This window comes from Cuculus canorus, chromosome Z (genome assembly GCF_017976375.1).
Source record: "Cuculus canorus isolate bCucCan1 chromosome Z, bCucCan1.pri, whole genome shotgun sequence".
Classification (NCBI taxonomy): domain Eukaryota; kingdom Metazoa; phylum Chordata; class Aves; order Cuculiformes; family Cuculidae; genus Cuculus; species Cuculus canorus.
The window spans coordinates 8,390,946-8,408,089 of NC_071441.1; the positions used below are offsets into that span (position 1 = coordinate 8,390,946).

Genomic DNA, 17,144 nt, shown 5'->3' on the forward strand with positions numbered 1-17,144 from the left:
TGGTTGTTTCCGCCCGCTTGTCACAGCACTCTATCTCTCATTGGTCACCGCAGCCAGCTCGGCACCTCCCATTGACCACAGGCCGAGGAAGCGTTCCTCCCTTCCGCCAGTCGCCAGAATCAGGTTCCGGGGCGAGGGTGGTCGCGGGGGGTTGTGGGAAGGCTGCACGCTTGGCCGGCGGGTGCTGCGCGGCGGCGGCGGGGCGGATCGGGGCCGGTTGCCTCGCGGTCAGGGTTAGGGAGGAGCGGGGGAGAGATGGCGGACGCCTTCGGGGACGAGCTGTTCAGCGTGTTCGAGGAGGACTCGGCCGCCTCCGGCGCCAAGAAGACCAAAGCGGCTGCCGGCGAGGGCGCCAGGAGGCCGGGGTGAGGGCGCGGTGGAGCCTGGGCCTGGGCCGCGCTGCTGGAGCCGCCTTGGGGCGGGGGGAGGCGGCGTAGGCACCCCGCGGAGGCTTCCAAGGGAGAGTTCTGCCCTGGATGCAGTGTGGGAGATGGCGCCTCTAGGACATCCGACTTCTTTCCTGAACGTGCGCCTATCAGAGAGGCAAACTTCAAGTTTGTTGTCTGTGTTGCAGGAAACGATCAGAGGAAAAATCTTCCGTAGCTGCGACAGGAAAGCCCAAAAGGGAAGTTGAGATTGATAGCACCGAACATGCTGTTTTGGGAAAGAAGCCAAAATTGGAAGATGTTGTATCAGAAGATGCTAAGTAAGTGCCTAACTTGGTCATTAAGGGTATCATAGCAAGACATTTTCATTAGCTATATTCCTGTTGGGAATAGTCAGTGTAATAGCTTTGCAGTGGTTTTGTTTAAAGATGAATTTTCATGCAAAGTTGTCTCATTTACATAAGTGAGGATGTGTTGGTAGTACAGCTTCAGCAGTGGATATGTTTAAAATAATACTGTGGACAGGTGAACAACTGCAGTGTGAAATGTTCATTATTTATGGTTATTGCATCTGAGTGGGTGGTTCTTGCTCAAAGGCAATATGTTGATTTTAGGCATGTAGCAGGAGTTACAATGCGAAGGCACGTGGGGAGAGGCAGGGTTGGTGTGTACCATGCCATGGACAGACATAATTGGCTTGGGACCTAGGAACAAAAATTTGACCAAGGAGACAGAAACAAGGCTTTTGAGGCATGTAAGATTATAACTGCAGCAAATATTTGGAGTCCTAATACAGGCATGCTTTCAAATTTGTGCGTAATTGCCAGGTATTTGACATGGTGAGGAAGTTATAATTGGACATGTCAACAGCTAGGGAGGTAACGCAGCTGAAAGGAAGACAGAATGTCTTTCTGTGCCCTATGATCTCTATTTCTTTCTATTTTCTTTCTACAACTTAATGACAGCTTCTATGAAAGGTTTTCAAAACAAGTTGAAGGGACAGTGAGGCACTTTTGCAGCTTAGTTATCTTAAGAGATTCTTGGGAACTTTAGATCTGTTTGGAAAGTCATTCATGGAATAAAAATTTATTCAGAGCTGCCAAATGCGGATATTTACCTCCTAGTTCAAGGCGTAGAAAACTATGGTACAGAAGTGAAAATCATATGCTGTGCTGTGCTTTTCTCTGAGTGTGGCATTATTGATTTCTGTGAGAGAGAATTCTGATCTGGATTGTCACTTCGTCCCACATAATAGGTTTTTTTAAGTTGAAGGTAAGATTTTCCCTGAGAAAGTAATGAGAATACTTCTCTGAATGCTATAAAAAAGGGTACCTGTATAGAAGCAAACCAAAGCTACAGTTAACATTTTAAGTCAGTTTCTGTATTAGTGATCTCAGTAGAATGTACATGTGCCCACAGTAGTTTACTGAGTGTATTCAAACTGTCAGAAAAAACCTGCTGTGTTATGCTTTTTGTGGCCATCAGAGAAGGGACTGGTACAGAAAAGAGGGGTCTCATCTTGAGGCAACTGTTTGGGATGCTTCAGGCTGCTGTTATTCGATGTCATGACTAGGAGCAGGAATATGAGTTTTGAGTTTTGCTTTGTTGTATATTAGAAAAAAGTCCGCATTTAATCAGAAAACTTCATGTGAACAAATGTGATCTAAATGTTTTGTGGTGCATGTTTTTAAGGTATGACAAATCCCAAAGCAGTAGTTAAAGTAGATTTATGTAGTAGCAAATTTCTCGGCCAACTGTCCATTTAGAGTTTATGCATCCATTTTTTAACATTAAAGTAAAGGTGAAGTTGAACATTTTCACATTTATGAAGAAAGCAGGTTTTTACCATTTCCTAACTCATGTATTTTTAGTCTGGCAGACCTGATGCCTCAAGTAAAGGTGCAAGCTGTCGAAACTGTTGAAGGTTGTACGCATGAGGTGAGTGCAGTGAAAAAACACGTGAGAAGCATGGAATTGTATACCTTACAGCTACTATAGTAATATTGTTTCTTGTGCTTGTACTTATATTATCGTAGAGTTGTAGAATCTTGTAGGTTGGAAAAGATCGAGTCCAACCATATGCCTAACACTACCAAGTCCCACTAAGCCATAACCCTAAGCGCCACGTCTGTTACAGGGATGGTGACTCAACCACTTCCTTGGGCAGCCTGTTCCAGTGCTTCACAGTCCTTACGGTGAAGAAATTTTTTCCTAATCTCCAGTCTAAATATCCCTGGCACAGCTTGAGGCCATTTCTACTCGTCCTATCAGTTGTTACTTGGGAGAAGAGGCTAATGCCCACCTCATTATAATCTTCTTTCAGGCAGTTCTAGAGGGCAGTAAGGTCTCCCCTCAGCTTCCTTTTCTCCAAACTGAACAGCCTCAGTTCCCTCAGCCGCTCCTCATAGGACTTGTACTCCAGACCCTTCACCAACTTTGTTGCCCTTCTCAGAACACACTCCAGCCCTTCAATGTCTTTCTTGTAGCGAGGGGCCCAAAACTGAACACAGCATTCCAAGTACGGCCTCACCAGCACCAACTACAGGGGCAGAATCACTTCCTGGCTCCTGCTGGCCACACCATTTCTGATGTAACTGTCAAGGTGCTATTGGCCTTCTTAGCCACCCGAGCACACTGCTGGCTCATATTCCACTGGCTGTCGACCTACAGCTCCATGTCTTTTTTATGCAGGGCAGCTTTCCAGCCATACTTCCCCAAGCCTCTAGCTTTGGGTTGTTATGACCCAGGTGCAGGACCTGATGCTTGGCCTTGTTGTACCCCATACAGTTGGTCTGGGCCCATCAATCCAGACTGTCCACATCCCTCTATAGAGCCTTCCTTATCTCAAACAGATACATTATTTCATATTGTATTTAACATTCTTGTGAAGAGTTTGAGGTCTGTATCTGGCATTCAGCATGCACAGAATTCACTTGAAAAATTAATAGGATATCTTGTCGCGAGGAGTTTGAATGATACTTCCAATAAAATGGGTGATTGTAAAAGACTCAGTGATAATTGTGATGTTTCCGTATTTGAAAGGTACCGAGCACATTCTGAGTGCATTTGTTAAGAAAGAAAGCCAGCTGCTTATGAAAGTAGATCTGTGATCATTGTGCAAAGTAGATGTGCAGCAGTGCTTTGAAATATTTTGCCATTCTGATTCAAGAATGAAAGGCTGTCCTTTAAGGGTGATTACATTTTGGGGTAAAGAGAAAAAGGTCTTATGTAAAGGCAAAATAATGAAAAATATTAATTTTTTTAAGTGTGTCAATAGACATAAATACAATTAAAAATATGAAAAATCAGAAATATTAATGCTGATATTTTTTAAAATCGTCCTTTATGCAAAGATGATTGTCAGGAAGAGATTCTATGAGAATTAAATATGTAAATTTTAACTTCCCTGTACTACTTTTATGCTCATTTTCTTTTCTGAAAAAGAACCGGCTGAGGTTAATTAAGGTTACATTCAAGGACCTTGTATAGTTAGACCTTAACATGTCATATATATATAATGGATGATACAAGCTTTAAGCCCATGCGTCTGTACAGTCTTTGTTATCTTGACATGTCTGATAGAAGTTTGCCATCACTTAGTGGTTGAAGAGACCTTAAATATTTATTGTGAATGAATGTTAGATATTGGCCATGAAGAGGAACTTTACCTATGTAAATACATATACATTGGAAAGGGAGCTTTATCAATGTGAGCTGAGTGATTGCTTCCAACTTCCATTTGCCAGAAGACTTGACTGTGTCTTGGCCTAAAAACCTGATGTTCCAAGGTAGGTGAAGCAGAAATAACTCACACGAGGCAGTAGGAGAGTATCAGAGAAGTGAGAGAAGGAGAGTTGTTGGGACTGGAGGATAGAGGTATTGGTTGAAAAGCTCTGAGAGGATGGGAGGAAGCCTTGACAGGTGAGCTCACGGAAGCAGTGTAACAGAAACTCAAATTAGTTTTGATGCACTTTACCTGTGCTCCAGCCTTCCCTATCTTGCAATGTCACTGGAATGGAGATTGAGAATTATGCAACTGTTTTTGTTTAAAATGTGTTTTATAGGTTGCACTTCCAGCAGACGAGGAGTTCACCGGTCTGAAGCCAAGAACTGGAAAAGCTGCAAAAGTATGTGATAGATAGCATGTATTTTCCTTTTTGCATATACTTTAGACAGCAGGTGGGCGAAAAATGTTGTGCTTGGAAGAGTATATTGAAAAGATGGCCTGCCAAAAGTAAGATTGGTGTTTCTATATTTTAAATTTGGTAGAGTTAAATTATATGGTTCAATGCAGTGGCTGGGCTGTAGTGATTTCAATTCTATTCTGCAACATCAATTCAGTTGTATGCTATAGTTTCTATTCCTAAATTAGAGAAAATTCAATCGTCGGTGCAAGATTTTCCTTTAGCATAATAACAAGACATAAGCAGAGATCTTAGGTGCAATATTAGGTTAAATTATTTAAATGCAAAGTCTTTGCAAAATACTGGATTAAAATAATTTGAGGAGGATTTAATTTCTGCCTGTAATTTGCACACTAGATCAGTCACAAAATTAATTACATGTAAGTAACAGCTTGTGTTAAAAACATGCAATGTTTTTGTTTCTTTCTCTTTAGGAATATCCATTTATTCTTGATGCCTTTCAGAGAGAAGCTATTCTTTGTGTAGATAATAACCAGTCTGTGTTGGTGTCAGCTCATACATCAGCTGGTAAAACTGTTTGTGCAGAGTAAGTAATTTTTGGACAGGTTTGATAAGAGAATGGTGTGATGTTTGCTGTGTCATTTTGTTGAACCACTTGTATCTCAGTTTCTCAGTACAAAATTTGGATCATGAGAGTTAGAATTGAATTGACTACTCTTCAATATAAAAATTACTTTTCTCATCTTGTTTAGTGGGTAATGAAAGGCTTAATTTACGTTTAAGCTTACTGTCTATTTTTAATCAGTTTCTGCCATAGAAATTGCATGACTTCAGGAAAAAATGTTTATTTTCTAGCCCCTGGCTATAACTAACGTAGTTTCTTGTGTTTCCTTTGGTTTGTCGGAAGCACTGTCTTGATTTGATTTGAAATTTGATGTTGTTCAGAAAAAAGATAGTGTTTGAAAGATAGTGTATTTTCTTTTGTTTGAGTTTGGTCTGACAGTGGAGTGGCTTTGCTGACCTGAGATGAGAAGTGAAAGGTACATACTGTTACAGTAGAGCATGGGTTCAAAGAATAATAGTTTGTCACGGGGGCAGTGATAATTAGATTTTTAGCTTAAACTAGATGTGCTCTCATGTCCATAAAAATAACTTAACTTGTTGTCAATGATATGTCACTCTCCAAGGAGGCGTACGTAGTTAAGGTTGCACTGAACTTAAAAATCTAGATATAAATGTTTTGTACCATTCTACTGGTGTTCCAAATTGCATGTTTTATTTCCTTTTTTAAGCAGAAGATTAGATGAAAGCAATGTTCTCTGAATGTCTTCCTGACAACTTTAATATGTACAATGTTTGAATACAGGTATGCAATTGCCCTGGCTTTGAGGGAGAAACAGCGTGTGATATTTACAAGCCCAATTAAAGCTTTGAGTAATCAGAAGTACCGTGAGATGTATGAAGAATTTCAGGATGTTGGCTTGATGACTGGGGATGTCACCATTAATCCTACAGCTTCTTGTTTGGTAATGACAACTGAGGTAAGATCACACATCAATTCTTGACCTGTCTGTGTTCTCTTCTTTTTTGACTAGGAAGTTCTGATATTAAAATTTTTGTGCGAAGTAATGTTCCATATTGCCATGTAAATGTGAACAAAAAACTCTGGCAGTTTCTCACTGACATCTCTGTAATGTGTCACTTGTTATTTCATGTGATGGATGCTCATTTTTTTTTCCCTTTTCTAGATTTTGAGAAGCATGCTTTACAGAGGTTCTGAGGTTATGAGGGAAGTCGCTTGGGTTATTTTTGATGAAATTCACTACATGAGAGATTCAGGTATTCTATATGTACAATTTTTCTTTTCAATAGAGTTATTTTTTTCTCCAAGAAGAATTTTTTTTTTCAAGAATTGCATCTTTATTCTCTCTCTCTCATGATGAGTCATCTTTGTGCATGAATCAATCATTCATTATTTGTTTTCGACTGAATGTATATAAGATAGTTACTGTGCATTGAAGTCTGCATTTTGTTTGCCAAGCCAAAGGCCACTTGGAGGGTATTTGATATACCCGATGCGTGTAGGGAAGGCTTTTTTAGTTTTTGTTTTATTTTGTCTTTGAGCATGCTGTTCCTTGGCTTCAGAGCTGAAAAATAGGCTTTAATGACAAAAATTTCCCTTCTGCCTTTTCCGTTTTCAGAACGTGGTGTGGTTTGGGAAGAGACGATTATTTTACTCCCTGACAATGTTCACTATGTATTCCTTTCTGCAACAATTCCAAATGCCCGTCAATTTGCTGAATGGATCTGCCATCTTCACAAACAGGTAGTGTTTCTTATGTGCTGTACTTCCATCTGTGCTGTCTTGTGGTGTATTGTTGTCTCTTTGGTTGGTGAGAGCTGAACCTTTGAGCATTTCTTTTGTCATCTTAATGCCTATAAGCAGTGGTATAGATCACTCCTGATCTTGCTGGTTTTGCCTCTAGCTTTTGCAGCTATACTGGCTGTTGGTTCTACATAACTTTAACGCTATTTCTTTAAAGTTTGTTTTCCACGTTTATTTAGACACCAGCTTGGTTTCAGCAAGCGTTCTGAATTATGAAACATAATTAACATACCATTCAGAGTGGCTGATAGACAAGGTGTTACTTGGAGAATTTGTTTGAGGAGCTGTGTAAAAAGGCTGTGCAGAAATAGTAAATCCATAGGAAATACTGTATATACATGCAAACAAAGTGAGACTAGAGGAATGTAAAAAATCTATTATGTATCATAATGGTTAGATTTCTTTTACTCTGTTTTTTAAGAGATGCTTTTGCAGCAAAGCATATTGTGAAGAATTAGTGAAGTTAATATCCTCAAGAGATTGGTCATATTTTAAAAATATCACAGAGATTGATTCTTGTGGTGTTTGTAAGCAAGAAGTGTACTATAAGAGATGTCTATTTAAGCCTGGCACAAAACCTTGGCTTTGTTGTGTCGAACACTAGACTCTGGGTTTGTTTTAAGCAGATTTTAATAATATTTAATGGTTTGAAGGAAGTGTTTTGCTTATTTTTTTTCTGAACAAGCTTTCTCCATGCTTTAAAACCTTAAACATTTTTAAGTCTACTGTGTGCCTTTTTTATGTAATGTGAGAAATATTGCAGACTTTTTTATAAAATAGAAATTAAGAGTTTTTATTTTGGTTTTAAAAAGTATTAGGATTTTGAATGTATGTGATAATATAGCAGAAGATATTACCTGTTCTTACTTTTTGTGTTCATGAGAAAGAATTTTTGTAGGCAACTTGTCCTCTTCTAAAGGATTTGCAAACTTTCATTTTCTTAAACAACATTAGTATAAAACAAATATTCAAGAAAAAAAAGATTATCATCTTAGTTTCTGTGAGTCTGTCCTTCTGGCTTTTAGAAAAATATATTTTAATAGTAATGTATTGAATTTTCCATCAAACAAATGTTTTTACAGTGCAATTAGAAATGTTAAATATTTATGTGTACACTGTTCTTTGTTTATAGCCTTGCCATGTGATTTACACTGACTACCGACCCACTCCACTGCAGCATTATATATTCCCAGCAGGAGGAGATGGACTCCATCTGGTTGTTGATGAAAATGTAAGGAATATTCAGTTTGTTTGAAAGATCTTTTCCTCACATATCAGTCATGACTTGATCTCTTGCGAAATTTGGATTGACTATACAGAGGATGTTTGTGTTAAAATGAAGTACAAGTGGTAACAGTGATCTCTGAATTGCTGTAGTTTTTTGGAGTCTTGCAGAAAGATTGATTTTATTATCTACTGTTGTCTAGTCTGCTAAGTAATAGTCTGCTGAGACATCTTAAGTGTCCTCATCCTTGTTTTGATTTCTAAAGTGTGTGCTGCTTTCTGCAAATCTGCAGAGTAGCTGATGTTACTTGTGCTGTTTCTCACTGAAAAGACAATGTAGTAGCATTTCAGTTTTACTTTGGTTGGTTTGAGGTGGCAAAATATTTTTGCGTCTTTAGGTAATTTTGAATTAATGACTTGTTTAAAATTCATCATTGGCTTGCACAGCATTAGGTAATGCCATGAACAGTAGCATGGCACATGAAGCTGGGTCTTCATTGGGCAGTGCATCTTCATCTAGACATTAGTAGGTTGTGTCATTCAGCAAGTCTCGTGTGGTTGATGGCAGAACAATGAGCAATAATTTTGGAGACACTAAAGCAATTCTGAGCTGTGCCACTGACCAAATAAACTTACCAAGCTAAACTTACACTGACCAAGTAAACTTACTTTTTTCCTTCTGCCTGTGTATACAGGCTAATGGTTCTGGCTTTACAAAGCACTAAGTATTTTTAAGTGGGCTGTCTGGAAGTAGTTGCTAACAAAGGTTGTGTTTTCTTTCTAGGGAGATTTCAGGGAAGATAATTTTAATACAGCAATGCAAGTACTTAGAGATGCAGGAGACTTGGCAAAAGGGGACCAGAAGGGCAGGAAAGGAGGAACAAAAGGTGAGCTTGAATCCTATTCTAAAGTAACTTTTTGTATAATATAGCAAAGTTGTGTGCAAGTTGTGCTTGTGTGTCAATTATTCCATAAGATACTTTTTTTTGCTAAAATTTCATTTAAATGAATGTAATCTCTCTGCAGGTCCTTCAAATGTTTTTAAGATTGTAAAGATGATCATGGAAAGGAATTTCCAGCCTGTGATTATTTTCAGCTTCAGTAAAAAAGACTGCGAAGCCTATGCACTTCAGATGACAAAGTTAGATTTCAATACAGGTACAGATAAATAAAATATAGTTTTAATCACAATTGTAGTTTGATGTGAGATGTTACTGTAGTTGGATATTTCTCTTTCCTTTGGGACTTAAAAAATGTGTTGCTTTTTCATTTACTATGCTAGTACATTAGGCTATTTTCAGTAGGAACCTGTTGGTGCACAAAGAGTACTCAGTCATCAAAATGTTGAATTGTCACTTTATTTTAAACTTTATTTATTTTTCCAAAATCCTATTCACTGTCGTAGCATAGGAGTCCCTGGAAGATTCTGTCTATAATGGGAGAAGACTGATGATAAAAAACGTATTTCCCGATATTCTCGTGTTATGTCTGCTAGAAAAATGAGTATTGTCTCAAAGTCAAAGCAATGCTATAACAAACCGCTTGACTGTTCTTTCTGAACTATTCAATCCAGTTTTCTTTCTTTCCCTCCCCCCCTTCTCCTCCTAGAAAATCTCAAAAGGTAAACAAAGAAGATTTTTTAATTTTGGATTCAGACCAAGCTTGTGAAATGTTTTTAAGTTCGTCACTTCTCAGCAATGTTAGGAGTTGCAACAAAAATAAGAAATGTGTTATAAACCAGCTTGTCATTTCATGTTTGTGAGCTGTTTAGTGGTTTTGCTTGCTTACTTGCTCTAAACTTTACATGTTTTGAGTCGGCGTTGCAAAATAGTGCGGCCATTTCTGTGAGGAAATGTAAAGAGAGGCACAAATGCAGAGATGCATTTTTGTATATTATCTTCAGTCATACCTTTGAAATATATATTCTTGAAATTTTACTACTTAAGTAGAAAGGATGTAAACTTTGATATTTAACAGGGAAGAGGAAGAGCCTCTGTGTCCATACGAACAGGGTAGAAGAGAAACAGGGAGAAACAAGAGAGAGAGAACATATAACTGAGAAATCCTAGTCATGGGAATAGTTCAAGTTTGGATTATTCTGCCAGGGTTGTTCTGCTTTCATTTTCCCTGAACATCTACTTCTGGTTACTGTTAGTGTCCTTCAGGCTCAAATTCGAGTCTTGATCGTCTGACCCAATGTGGGTGGGTTTGTGTAGACTTCAGTCTTCCACACTATTTTTATTGTAAACTCTTGTAAGTCTTGGAATGTGGTAGTGCTTTATTTACATATGGTATTAGCCTTTTGGATTTTGTAGTAACTTCCAAATTGCCTTCCTAGATGAAGAAAAAAAGATGGTTGAAGAAGTGTTCAATAATGCAATTGATTGTCTGTCGGATGAAGACAAAAAGCTTCCTCAGGTGAGTGGAGATTGAGTAGGGGTAGCTGCTGCTCCCCTGTTTTCTGCAACTTTTGAGACTTTGGGTCTTTTGTAGTGGGTACAGAAATAATAAACTGGATATTTTCATTCATCTCCCTGGGGTTTATTATCTCTTGAATTGTTCCTTGGCAATGTGAAATAGGACTCGATGATTAGAGTTTCTTCCATTTGTGATACCAGCAAATGACACATGACAAAATTAAATATGGAGTTCCTACTCTGCGTAGTTCTTTTTTTTTAAAGTATGTTTTTAAGTAAATAAGAAGTCTCATAAAGAGATATATCTGTGTTAAAACTGTCTAGAAGTACTTCAAATGAGGGTGCAGTATTCTAATTTTTTGTATAGTGACTATCTTAGGAAAAACGCAAGTTTCTAAATGGACAGAGTAGTACAAGATTCAGTACTTTTGCACTAAACACTAAAACTATAATTTTTTTTTCTACCCTCCTCTTTGCTTTATTTGAGTCCATCATTTGTTAATGTAGTGGTCTATATTGTGAGCCTGGCAGTTTCTCTTGGAGAAGAACAACCATTTAATCTTTGGCCATGCCTGCTTTCTTCAGATTCCCCATACTTGTTTTGTTTGTGAACTTGAGACAACCAGAAAATTGAAATCCAATAAATAAGGTGTTATGTGCTGGGGGTTTTTTTGTGAACTCCATAACAGTGGCATTTTATCTAAGTAATCTGCTTTGGTCTCTGTGGGCCAGGGTACGTCAAGAGTGTGTTCTCAGAAATAGGTTTGGGATGATAGCCAAGATTTGTAGATTGTTAGTGAGAAACTTTGTTTTAGCTGTGTCTCTGTTTTTAGTTTGAAGTTTATGTAGGTATTTGTTTGAACTATAATGTTTTCAGTACTTAAGAGATTAATTCAGTCATTTACGGCCTGAATTTCCTTGTATGGCTGACTTCACTGTTTTACAGCGCATATCAAGAAGTGAAATCACTGCAAAGAAAATGGAAACAAAATATCTCATGGATCACTGTTTCCACAAACTATTTTTATTTTTCACAGTTGGCCTAACCTGATTTAAGACTAGTCTACTGATAAGATGCCTCTGGCTTTGCCCCTGTATCATTCTTAGTTCTAACTGGAAAATAATATTGAAAAGGTACTAACTGCATTTAAACACTAAGAGCAGTATTGAGGTTTTCCACACTGATTTTGTTATTCAGTAACAAATATTAACATTTTTTTACTGGTCTTATGTTTCTTTCCAGGTTGAGCATGTACTTCCTCTTCTGAAGCGAGGAATTGGTATCCATCACGGCGGTCTGCTTCCTATCTTAAAAGAAACCATAGAAATTCTGTTCTCTGAGGGCCTAATAAAGGTGTGTATTTAACGTCCATATTCAGGTTTTTATCTGTTGTGAGTTGAAGTATGTTTTAGCACAGAATGTATGGTACTGTCATAGCAATCTAATGCTTGACTGAGAAAGGTGGAATACTCGGTGCGTGTGCCAAACTGAAAAAATTCTTTGTGTTTTGAATGTGGTTGTTGCAGCGAACATAAGGGTTAGTACTAGCAAAAACATTTTTTGAGCATTGTGTGGAACAGTTAGTAGACAATTTTAAAAAGAGCCACCCACTTATGAAGGGAAGGGCTGAGTTCTACACACAAAGCACCTCTGGAAGCATGCAGCTCTTCCCAGTGGCATGAGTTTATTGGTCGCTTTGGTTACAGCTCCCTTCCTTCGAGAAATGCAAATATTTGCATAAATGCCTCAGTCTTTATCTGGAAAAAAACCAAAATCTTGATGGTGTTTTGGTGTTTTTTTCTGATACTTTGCCTTAGAATTCTTATGTTAGTGCACATGTACAGTTCTAGTTTTACGTGTTCAAGATTTTACTCTAAAGTGTTTAAACTTAAAATGTCTAACTTTAATAGTTTCTTCAACTGCTCTGTCATGTATTTTGCTCCTATAAATGACTTTTGACAATTACCAAGCTGTTTGTTGTTGCTCTGAAGTGGTACGTACATTGAAAGAATCTAACCTTAATTGAAAGTTGTGGGGTTCTTTTGGATAGCCAACTGTTATTTTCTTCTTGCAAATCTATGTCACTTTCTGTTCTCATTTGGATTCTTTCACGTTATCCCATCTAGTTAGTTTTCAGTTTTTTTCGGAGGAAATAAAGGAAGAGGAAAAGAATGTTTTTGGTTCAGTTTTTAAATAATGAACGTGCTTTTGTTGACTGTACTTAAGTAGTAAAATCTGGAGAGGTTTTGTGTAGCAATCTCTGACTGTTTGCACATTTGTTTAAGAGCCTTTGGTTTTGCTTGCTTAACTATGGTCTGTTTATTTAGGCCTTATTTGCAACAGAGACTTTTGCTATGGGAATTAATATGCCAGCCAGGACTGTGCTATTTACAAGTGCCAGCAAATTTGATGGAAAAGATTTCCGATGGGTAAGTGAAAACCAGGTTCTGTAGAAAACGTGAATTATGTTATTTAAACCATATTAGGATTAAATTTACTTTTGATATATCCACTTCAGTGTAGTAGGAAGTATTTTTTCCTTTCAAAAATCCTTCTTTGTCCAGTAATTGATTTATAATTAGTATACAAATTCCTAAAGACAAGATTCCTCAAATTACATATGAGATTATTTATTTTGCTAGATACAGCAAAAGGGCATCAAACATTGGTTAGTGGTGGACATTGAATTACTCTAAGACTTCTGTACACCTTGTCCAAAACTGTGAGGCCCAAGTATTTAGCGCAATTTCTTTAAGTAGTTTTTGAGATCTGACTTAAAACGAAGCTCAGGAAGCTGCTGGGAATGCAGGTTCCACAGAGAACCAAAAAACTGGTTTATAACTTACTGAGACATATGGGACCAGCTATAGCTGGCTCTTATCCATGTCTTAATTCTTTATTACCTCTTCAGTTTCACAATTAGGCCTACATATAATGCTCTTGCTTGATATTACTAATTTAATGTTACATTTGAATGAAATTGTAGCTGAAGAGGGTGAAGATCAGTATATTGAAGATGTATCGTGTTTTAATAATATCCACTATTCCCAGTCACCTTCTGTCACATGAGACAGTAGGAAGATGCTTTTTGTGCTTATTAAAATGATGTACTGTGTTATCGAAGTCACTGTAGCTATGGGAGCTTATATGGGATACAGTCATGGATTTGTATATTAGTAGCTTAGTGATCAATTAAGAGTTATGAATTCAATCTGTGAAAAGATCATGTGTTGGATAATCTTCTTTGCCAATTTTTATACGTCATGGTCATTTACTGTATAATTGGAAATAGCACTTTATACCTTCTTGCTATTTTTCTGATGTACTTTTTTTCTCCTTCTTGTGTTATCTCAGATATCCTCAGGTGAATACATTCAAATGTCAGGTCGTGCAGGACGACGAGGTATGGATGACAGAGGGATAGTAATTCTTATGGTGGATGAAAAAATGAGTCCAACAATCGGCAAGCAGCTTTTGAAGGTAGGAGAGAAGTTAACTTTTTTTTTTTGTCCTGCACACTAAGATTCTTCTCCCTTGAATGAAGTAAAATTATAGGCCTAGAAAAAAAAGCATGTAGATCATGCAGGTAGGAGATGATGACTCCTAAAAGAGTATGGGATTTCACTGAATTCTCGTTAATGTGGGAATTTCTATTCTGAAACAAAATCAGAAGACTAGTATCGTCCTTCTCTCTATAAAAGAGGCAGGAAAGGTAGAATTATATCCTTTTTTCTAGTGATACTACTCCCATGACAGTATTCTGTTTGTTTCTTGCGGACAGCAGTCAGTTCAAGGATATTAACTGAACTAGAAAAAGTCTGCTGAGCTTTCACAAGAATTGTTGAAGACTTGGTTCTGTTGTGGAATAAAGATCTGTTAATGGACTTTTCAGTTTAATAGACAAACTGGACAAAGTCGTGTGGAAAATCAGGGAGCTATCATGCCGTCAGGGAGCTATGATAAATGAGTGAGATGGCTGTTAGGGAGCTAAAATTAACTATAGAGAAATTGATAGTGCTTGTAGGAAACACTGAAGTTTGGAAATTGAGAGGCTGAATAAAACACTCTTGTGGTTGAGGTGGGCATGAGATTGCAAGGCTTCCCCAAATTGTAATGGAAGTTGTTAGTTTGTGATAGTAATACCCTCTTCTTTTTATAATTTAATTGTGAAATATTGCACACTTTCCACTTCTATTTAAATTCCATGGCAAAATCACCATAAAGAAGCATAACATTCTTGTGGGTGTGATGCCTGCCTTAGGCCCCTTATGTTAATTGAGCACAGATATTAAAATTGAAAGCTGGAGAGTTACTTTGCATGCTGTGGAAGAGCATGTAGCCTTGGTACAAATAGCAGGTCATTTGTAGACAGCACTTACGGTTTTATTAGAGTTTGTATAAATTGTGGGAATCATCCTAAGTCAGCATTAGGATATGTTAATAAAATCATGTATTTGTTGCCAAAAAAAAAATCAGATGCCGGTATTTCTCTACTTTGTTCAGAAAAATGAAGAATAAGGGGAAAAATATGTGCAAAGGTGCTGTTAGGCAGGTGTGGATTCATTGTTTTGTATTCTACTCTGTCAGTGTTACCAGTTAATTCGTAATAAATGTGTCCTTTAGATCACTGTTATGCATAGGTGGTGTTAGGCACAGGTGATGTTTACCTTCTTGAAGTCAGAATTTTCATGAGGGCTACATAATGGCTAAGCAACCAGGATTAGTAAAATAAGAAATTTTAAAAATATTGGAACTCATTCATATGTGGTAGTACTACGTTTTGGATTTATTTCTTCGTCTTGGTGCAGTTTGTGTTTTTCAGTGGAGTGGGCATACATTTATTTGTTCCCATGCATACCTAAGGCATCTGTATGTCTGAGATGTGTGAAGACTAAGTATTTAAACTGGATTTCTCTGATTTTTTAAGGCTGTTTAAAAAAATAAGTGTGCCATAAAAATACATTTAAATGAAGGCTTTATAGAATTGTACTTCCACGGCTGAAAAATTAAATCTGCAAGAGATACAGAATGAGAAAAGAAAAAACCCACTTCTTATAAAATAGCATTCGTTTTATGTATTTGTAATCTGTAGTTCATAATGGATATTCACCAAAAGTTAATTTAAATGAAAAATCGTAAATAGCTTAAGAAAAATTGATACTTCATTTATTTATCTTCCGACTTTGACTTTAGTTTCTTAAGCTTAACCATTCAGAACGTGTTTGTTTCTAAGTTCAGTAGTTTGAGAGCTATAGAATTCAATCTGCTTGAATTAAGACAAAAAAAATGCTAGATCACTTATATTTTGACACTATATATTTTTTATTTAGATTTGAAGGAAATAATAAAGAATATTTCCTTTATTTAAACTTCTTGCCCTTTGATTTTTTTTTCTTTTAAATTATAAGGAAACAAAAGGGAAGAATAATAATGACTTTTGTTTTCTATACAATCTCTTGTTTTTTCGTTATCTCTAAATAAACAAATGTGTTTAATTAATTTTTCACACTATTTGACATGTGAACAAGGACTGAATTTAAGATTTTTTTGAAAAAGATCAGAAAAGGCTATGATGAAAGTGTTTGACGCTTCTGTAGCTTCTGTAATTATTCAGCCAATTCCTGAAAAGGCAATGAAAGTAATCTTTGAGATAAACAGTGCAACAAAAAATACCTTTTAGTTCCCTCTTTAAATACAAAAAAACTTGGACAAAACAGGCCAAGAATGTATAGAGACTAATATTTCTTCAGTATTCACATTTTATATTGAGTGTGTCTGAATTAGTTACTGATTTTAATTACTGACAGGCAGTGTTTGTAGTAAGATCCATGGTCATGTCTTGTGCTAGTGACTTTCCATCAGGGTAAGCTAAAGGTCTACAAGGAAAACTTCTAAAGGAATAAATTAGCCATACTGAGAGTGATATCACGTTTATATGAGACATTTTTATCATATCTCGTGAACGCTAATGCATATCTGATCCAAACAATTTCCTGAATGCTAGAGCAAAACACAATGTTATCAGCTGCCTAACGTTGTGGCCAGTGAAGCAAGAGCTTTGAGTGTATTTTGGTACCAGCAGTACTGCTTGGCTGTGGCATTGTTCATTGCAACACTGTGTACAGCACTTCAGACTTAAGTTCAAAGTTCATATCTTAGATACAGTCCTTACCAGGGATATTTGTAAGTATTTCTTAAACTCAGTAATGTACATTTGTCTTCTGCAGTGTGACTGGGTTTTTTGTTTATCCTTAGTATTTATTTGACCACTGAATATTTAGTGAACTAATGACTTGCACAAACCTGTAAAACTAAATGCTTGCAATACTGTTGCATCGCTTTCTGAAGACAGTAAGTTATAGACTTATATTTGCATAATACTAAGAAATTTGATGGGATTTTTGTTTGTTTCCTTAGTTAAAATTTTGGCTACATTGTGTTAGTTTAGATAGGAAGTGGAAAGTTTCTCCTTGACACCAGGTGGCCTTTGAAACCAGTACAACATCTCTCTGATTGGAATTCGACCCTGTTACAAGAATGTATTCCTACAGAGGCAGTTGAGTTCCTCAATAGTGGTAATCTGTT

At 37.0% G+C, this 17,144-nt stretch overlaps 1 protein-coding gene across 1 annotated transcript in view; it reads left to right on the forward strand.

The window, feature by feature from the left end:
• Positions 1–149: 149 nt before the first annotated feature.
• The window catches only part of MTREX (Mtr4 exosome RNA helicase), a 44,853-nt gene continuing 27,858 nt past the window's right edge, over positions 150–17,144 (forward strand). The window contains exons 1-15 of the mRNA XM_054053664.1: positions 150–365; positions 575–706; positions 2,258–2,324; positions 4,451–4,513; positions 5,005–5,117; positions 5,898–6,072; positions 6,280–6,370; positions 6,733–6,857; positions 8,050–8,148; positions 8,926–9,028; positions 9,168–9,299; positions 10,480–10,559; positions 11,802–11,912; positions 12,887–12,988; positions 13,914–14,039. Coding sequence (XP_053909639.1) covers positions 256–365; positions 575–706; positions 2,258–2,324; positions 4,451–4,513; positions 5,005–5,117; positions 5,898–6,072; positions 6,280–6,370; positions 6,733–6,857; positions 8,050–8,148; positions 8,926–9,028; positions 9,168–9,299; positions 10,480–10,559; positions 11,802–11,912; positions 12,887–12,988; positions 13,914–14,039 — 1,629 coding nt within the window. The 5' untranslated portion in view covers positions 150–255. The remainder of the gene's footprint in view (positions 366–574; positions 707–2,257; positions 2,325–4,450; positions 4,514–5,004; positions 5,118–5,897; positions 6,073–6,279; positions 6,371–6,732; positions 6,858–8,049; positions 8,149–8,925; positions 9,029–9,167; positions 9,300–10,479; positions 10,560–11,801; positions 11,913–12,886; positions 12,989–13,913; positions 14,040–17,144) is intronic.